The 7,524-nt window shown below is 41.3% G+C and overlaps 1 protein-coding gene across 8 annotated transcripts in view; it reads left to right on the top strand.

Moving 5' to 3' along the window:
- phf14 (PHD finger protein 14) overlaps positions 1–7,524 on the top strand; it is a 79,265-nt gene that overhangs the window by 1,433 nt on the left and 70,308 nt on the right. For all 8 annotated transcript variants that reach the window (XM_027286177.1, XM_027286179.1, XM_027286175.1 and 5 more), the window contains exons 2-3: positions 5,564–5,674; positions 6,563–7,338. In XM_027286177.1, coding sequence (XP_027141978.1) covers positions 5,564–5,674; positions 6,563–7,338 — 887 coding nt within the window. The remainder of the gene's footprint in view (positions 1–5,563; positions 5,675–6,562; positions 7,339–7,524) is intronic.

The raw sequence follows: 7,524 nt of genomic DNA, 5'->3' as shown, positions 1-7,524 counted from the left end.
CGGAAGTAAATGTTTTGTTTGATTTGATTTGATTTATTTGCACATAGTTAATTACATTATCCATAAAAGATAAAACACAAAGAAAAAAAGAAAAAAAACCTCAAAACAAACGAACAGCAAAATGTGTATTATGCACAGTGGACATGCAAGGAGGTCCGAAAAAACCCTCAAGGGCTTGTCAGGAACCTCCTAAAACAATTACAGGGTATGATAAGAATGCAAGCTATGTATTATACAGGGCATACACACTAAGGACAGCTTCAAAAAAAATAAAAACAAGCTGAACACATAGATCCAGGATATACACACATCAAGGTGTTATAAAAATTCAAACGGAACATTCAGTTCTTGATTACACAACCTACGTTTACAGATTTTAAAAAGCTGGTTGAGAGAGTTTCAGAAAATGAGGAGGAAGTGAATTCCATATCTTGGAACCTCTGTAGGAAATCTTAAATTGATGTGATGAAACAGTTCTCGATTGTGGGGGCCGAAGCTGATAGGCTTTAATGTTTATTTAATATCCTTCAAATATTCCTGTAGAATTTCCAGTTAGTTAATTATTATTTCATTTATACTGTTAGAAAGCCTGTGTGTTGTTTTAATCACTGTTAATTTGTTCTTGAAGAATAATATTCATTGAACGCACCTCGCATGTGTGAGACGCCGTAGTTTAGAGAGAAGTATATAGCTCGCCTAAAGAGCAGTGTATGATGTATTTCTTGCCTTGTTTTTCCTATATCCTGCATCGTGGGTTTATTGTGTGTGATGGAAAAAGAATCAGCAACCCTGGCCAGATCACCGCGCACGTTGTTTCATTGCATCAATTGTGTCACGCCACTATTCGGCCACTTCACGGAAAGCCGAAATGCACTTTGCACAATTTTTGGCCGAAATCTTCAGTGGCCGAATTTTCGGTGCATCCCTGCCTGTATTCGGCTGATTTGCCTTTTGCAGACATATTCCTATCATGCTTGAAATAGTTTTAACACAGGTGATGATATTAAGGTTCAGTTCCATTTAGTGTAGCAGAGACTTTCCAATGAACCCTCCTGATCACCGCAGCACCCTGACTCTCCTGAATGGAACTGAACGTTAATTGTGTTATTGGTTAATTAGTGTTATTATTAGGGATGCACCGAAATGAATCTTGGCCGAAACCGAAAACCAAAAATGAGGAAACCAAGGCCGAAAAACCGAAAACATCGAAAGAAATGTTATAACCAAGATGGAGAAAAGACCCCGAATATGGGGCACCTAGTATTTATACCTGAGGCACTCCTCTGGTTGATTGAATTTTTTACTACCACAATTGCAAAGTTGGGTCTAGGCATCACAAGTTACAAAGACAAAAGATCTGGTATTAATTAAGGTTCAGTTCAGTTTAGTGTAGCAGGACTTTCCAACGAACCATCGCGCCATCTGGAAAAAGACTTGAAGCTCGATTTCTTCAGCCACGACAAAGCTGGCTTTTACTGCCGCATCGTTTGTAGCGATGGCTAATGTAGTTGGGAAATTAGTTTATCATGCACGCTTTGACCATAGACTTGCTTTAAGACATCATACAATTTTTAACCTCTCGCCGGCAACATAAAATGATGTGACATATGTGATGTACAGTTTTGGCGGCGCTGGTTCTGGACGTAAGTGGGTCCTCCACTAATTCAGCACGGATCGAACAGTCAATCTACCACCATATGAAATAATGCTAATTAGACCCATATTATTATGCCATACAGTGGCACCGCTGCGCTTCCCATGACCATCATGGCAAACACAACTAGTAGGCTACCTATTTAAAGGTGCTGGAAAAATGGAAAAACAGGTGCTTGAAGGTGCTTGAAAAGTGCTTGAATTTGTTCATGAATAAGGTGTGGGAACCCTGTAGTGTGCTTTTTGAATTCACAGTGAGGTTGTGCTAACAGTAAGTTTACTGTAATGGCAAAACAAACCTCCTAAAAACTAAACATGAGAGATCAAAATATGCCTAAACTGCTACACCCAGGCCTGATATTAGGGATGCACCGGAATGAAAATTTTCGAAACCGAAACCGAATAAGAATTAAATGGTTGGTCGAATACCGAAACCAAATATGAAATGCGGTTGTTAAATTTTTTTACTATTGCATAAATAGCCTAGAATAAATTTGTAGACATGTTTTTTTCAAAGAAAGTAAATGTTTGGTTTGATTTGATTTGATTTATTTAGCACATAATTAATTACATTATCCATAAAAGATAAAACAAACAAGAAAAAGTAAAAAACTCAAAAACAAACAAACAGAAATAGGATGAATATTATGCACAGCGGACATGCAAGGAGGTCCGAAAAAACCCTCAAGGGGCTTGTCAAGAGAACCTCCTGAAACAATTACAGGGTATGAATAAGAATGCAAGCTACTGTATTATACAGGACATAGACAACTAAGGACAGCTTCAAAAAAAATAAAACACAGCTGAACACATAGATCCAGGATATACACACATCAAGGTGTTATAAAAATTCAAACGGAACATTCAGTTCTTGATTACACAACATACGTTTAACAGATTTTTTAAAAGCTGGTTGAGAGAGTTTAAGAAAATGAGGAGGAAGTGAATTCCATATCTTGAAACCTCTGTAGGAAATCTTAAATTGTGATGAAACAGTTCTCGATTGTGGGGGCCGAAGCTGATAGGCTTTAAATGTTTATTTAATATCCTTCAAATATTCCAGGAGAATTTCCAGTTAGTATAATTATTATTTCATTTATACTGTTAGAAAGCCCGTGTTGTTTTAATCACTGTTCATTTGTTCTTGAAAGAAATACTATTCATTGAACGCACCTCGCATGTGTGAGACGCCGTAGTTTAGAGAGAAGTATATAGCTTCGCTAAAGAGCAGTGTATGATGTATTTCTTGCCTGTGTTTTTCCTATATCCTGCATCGTGGGTTTATTGTGTGTGAATGAGAAAAGAATCAGCAACTCTGGCCAGATCACCGTGCACGTTGTTTCATTGCATCAATTGCGTCACGCCACTATTCGGCCTTACTATTCGGCCACTTCACTGAAAGCCGAAATGCGCTTTTGGGCCATTTTCGGTGGCCGAATTTTCGGTGCATCCCTGCCTGATATATCGGCCGATTTTCCATTTGCAGACATATTCCTATCAATGTTTATCCTGTATTCACAGATATAAAAAAATAGAAGTCTGGTTATATTGTAGAAAAAAATGCTTGAAATAGTTTTAACACAGGTGATGATAATTAAGGTTCAGTTCCATTTAGTGTAGCAGAGACTTTCCAACGAAACATTATGCATCACAGCAGCACCCTGACTCTCCTGAATGGAACTGAACCTTAATTAGTGTTATTTGGTTAATTAGTGTTATTATTAGGGATGCACCGAAATGAAAATTCTTGGCCGAAACCGAAAACCAAAAATGAGGAAACCAAGGCCGAAAACCGAAACACCGAAAGAAATGATTATGTCAATTATTAGAACCAAAGATGGAGAAAAGACCCCGAATATGGGGACACCTAGATATTTATACCTGAGGGACACTCCTCTGGTTGATTTGAATTTTTTACTACTACAATTGCAAAGTTGGGTCTAGGCATCACAAGTTACAAAGACAAAAGGATCTGGTATCATAATTAAGGTTCAGTTCTAATTAGTATAGCAGAGACTTTCCAACGAACCATCGCGCCATCTAAAAAGACTTTGAAGCTCCAGCGATTTCTTCAGCCACGACAAAGCTGGCTTTTACTGCTGCCTCGTTTTTAACGGTGGCTAATGTAGTTGGGAAATGTAGTTTATGGTCAATGCACGCTTTGCACGCAGCATAGACTTGCTTTAAGACAATCATACAATTTTTAACCTCTCGCCGGCAACATAAAATGATGTGACATATGTGATGTACAGTTTTGGCGGCGCTGGTTCTGGACGTAAAGTGGGTCCTCCACTAATCAGAAGATCGGTGATTTTGATCGCCGGCTCCTTCAGCCTGCATGTCAAAGTGTCCTTGGGAAAGATACTGAACCCTAAATTGCTCCCTTGTGTGAGTGTGTGTGTGAATGTGATTAGCTCCCTATAACTGATGAGCAGTTGTGTGTATGCACGAGATATCTAGTGTACAAATGCTTCGAGTAGTCGCTAGACTATAAGATGCTATATTAGTACAGTCCATTTAGCGTTTTGCCATCTGCACCCCTCCACCGCAGGCCTGTAAACCTCCCCTACCCCTCTCTGCAGCAGTTTACTTTACTGTCCATCAGGAAACTCTGTAAATCACGGAGGTGCAGCAGCTGGAGGACGTCAGTAAGAAAACCCCAAAAAACATTTTTTCTCCATTGAAATATGATCCAGTTTCATCAAAATCAGTGAAATTGTTGGTGTTATGTGACTTAGGGCTGTGAAGCGTTACATACTTCTCACGGGAAATCGTACCCAGAGCACAAAATGATAGAGTACATGTACCTATTGGTGAACAATCTACATAGAAAAGGTACATTTATAGAATTCACTGTATCGGCTGTCATATCTGGAATCTGTATTTGTCTTAAACATCCAGTATCCGTCAGGCTCTGCTCTTGTTTTAGTCACTGTTCACTGCTGCTGTTCCACTGGCTCTTATGAACAGTACAGTACGTCACTCATGTTCCACTGGCACATACTGATTCACACTGACACATGCCGCTATGGGTTACACCATGTTGCTGTCATGGCTCACTCATAAATGGCATGTCGCTTGTGTTAGACTGGCAGAAACTGCTCTCCACCGACATATACCGTTGCCGCGTCGCCCGTGTTTTATTGTCAGCCTGCAGATCACATTGTATATTAGCGTCACATCAGGAAACCCGGCAGCACACCTCTAACGCTTGATTTAAAGTTGAATGTTACGGAGTTATTCTGAGCAAATCAGACGCCGCAGTGATTCGATACAGGGTTGCTGGTGGTGTGGGTGTGTTTTATTTGTCATGTCTGTTCAGAAGCAGGACCGGATCAGGTTTGAGCACAGCGTCTGAGACCACCAGAGAATAATATTACACTACCGAAGTGATTTAAGGACAAACTGGCCACCGCTGGTTTGGTCTCGGCTCCAGTTGCGATCACTGGAAGATAACAATCTGCTTTTTTCACTTTAAAATCCAGATAAAGTTACAAAACCGTATCTAAGGAAAGTTGAGTTTTGAAATGATTAACATCTAAAGGGAATCCTCGCTAAACACGGCAACTAACCTCAGTCTAAACCCAAACTTTTTATTTCTGTTTTTGATAAGAAGCTTTATGCGTATTTATAGAAGATGACAGAATCGATCATCTTTATTCTGTATTTTTTTATTCTCATCATCAATCCGATGCAGCGTGGCGAGGTCTGCTTATGTCACTGAGTGGGAGTAATCATCTTTAGGCATCTGTTTAATTACAGGTTTGACATGATACAGAGTAACAACATTTCTAATTACTGCTTTGTGTTAGGTATCTTTTTTAGAGTTTGGTACTGCTTGTCACTGCACTCTTAAATCTTGTTATCTTGCTGCATGGACATCTCAAACTATGTTTTCTTGTGTTTTTAGTGGACCGCAGTTTAAAGCGCCGGCAGGTGAAGCCACTTGCTGCCTCGCTCTTAGATGCCTTGGATTATGACAGCTCAGATGACAGTGACTTCGAAGTGGGAGACGCCTCGGGTAAGCACAGCCTCTATGATGTCCAACAGGCTGCCAACAGTGTTTTTGCAAGAGGGTAGTGTCTGAATGACGCAGAAGTCCTGAGATGCAATACCTGAGAAGAAATATGAAGTTTAAAAGATTCAGAACTTTTGGCAGATGAGTCAAAAAAGTTAATTTTCTAACCTGGTCAGGATCCCTGATGTCCTTCACTTCCCTGCCTTCTGAGGTTATTGCTTAAGATAAATATCGACTTATTTAGTCGTCCAATAAAGTCAAACAAGCTGCACAACTCTTCCCTATTATACCATGCTTTGTCAGTGGCCAACATGAGTTATGGATTCATTCCAGCCTCTCCACAGAAACCCAGAAACAAAACTGAATACCCTCCAAGTTAGAGCAAAAACAGACACACTGGTTTCCTATTGTATAAATAACTACAACTGGGCATTGACTCCATTGTGTTGTTCACAGAGAAGAAGACTTCTCTACACTTTTTGACTTTTGAATTATAATGATAACACAGCTATTGTACATATTGAGCCATTTGTAAAAAACAATGTTTCATCTACATATCCTGTGACCAGTGTGCTTTCCTTCTGATAACACCAAGAGACTGTTACACACTGAAACAAGGGGAGTTTAAAAAGGAACTGGCTGTTGGAATTTAAATGAAGAGCAAACTATTTTTAGTGTACCAATCAATGTTCGGTACCGCAATCATACCCACCAAGGCGCACCAACATCAGGGGGAATTACCACTGCAGGAAAATATTCAAATTAAGATTTTTCTTACAACTTGTACAAATAAATCCAAACAAACAATGAATTTTAATATCAGTGTGACTTTAAACACACCTGTCTGCATAAAGATGTTCATTCAGTCATCATTGCTTTGTGTTCTGCTAGGATCAGACGGCACAGGTAACGGCAGTGACGAGGAGGGGTCTAAAGCGAGCGCCGCGGGTTCAGGAAGTGACTCTGAAAACGCCGGTTCTGCAGACGACGGTATAGATGAGGCGGAGGCCAAAGACCTGGCTGCTGAGGACAACTTAACGGAAGACGATGAGAAGACCAAACAGCAGCCTTCCTCAGACAGCTCCACCAAAGACACCCCCGCTGTCACACCACCCAAAAACCGACGCAAGAGCAAGAAGACGACGCCAGAGCCTGAACCCGCTGCACCTGCTGCACCTGCCGGCACTGAATCTACCTCAACGTCGGGGCCCTGCAGCGTGAACGCGGAAGAGTCTCAGACCGAGCCCAAGAAATGGAACTTCCGCAGGAACCGACCGCTGCTGGACTTCACCACCATGGAGGAGCTGAACGAGATGGACGACTACGACAGCGAGGATGACAACGACTGGAGACCCACAGCGGGGAAGAAGAAAAGCAAAGCAGCCGCTCAGAAAGGAGGGACGGAGGAAGGAGACGGTGGCAGCGCTAGCGACGACGACGACGATAACGATGATGACGACGACGACGATGATGATGACGACGATGACGACGACGACGATGATGACGACAAGGAAGATGGCGGCGACGACAACAACAACAACAACAACAACAACAGTAGCAGCGATAGCGACAAAGAGATGAAGAAGCCCAAGAAGAAGACGAAGAGCACCAGTGCTTTTGACGAAGAGCTGACTAATGACAGCATGTCCCAGGGAAAGGGCAACGAGGTGAGAGTAGATCCATCAATCGCAGGCACTTGCAAAAATTACAGGCCAGGTGATTGGACAAACAACCTGTCTATCACTGCCTCAACCAGTCAGATCATTGAACCATATAACAGTCTAGTACTGCTTTACGTTAGTGCACGTTAGTATATGTTGTGTTTGAGGGCCACTGCCAGCTCAGTCGTGAGT

The sequence above is a fragment of the Larimichthys crocea genome, chromosome XIII (genome assembly GCF_000972845.2).
Source record: "Larimichthys crocea isolate SSNF chromosome XIII, L_crocea_2.0, whole genome shotgun sequence".
Classification (NCBI taxonomy): domain Eukaryota; kingdom Metazoa; phylum Chordata; class Actinopteri; family Sciaenidae; genus Larimichthys; species Larimichthys crocea.
The sequence above is the reverse complement of the archived record's forward strand: the minus strand, read 5'-3'. Positions and strand labels throughout refer to the sequence as shown.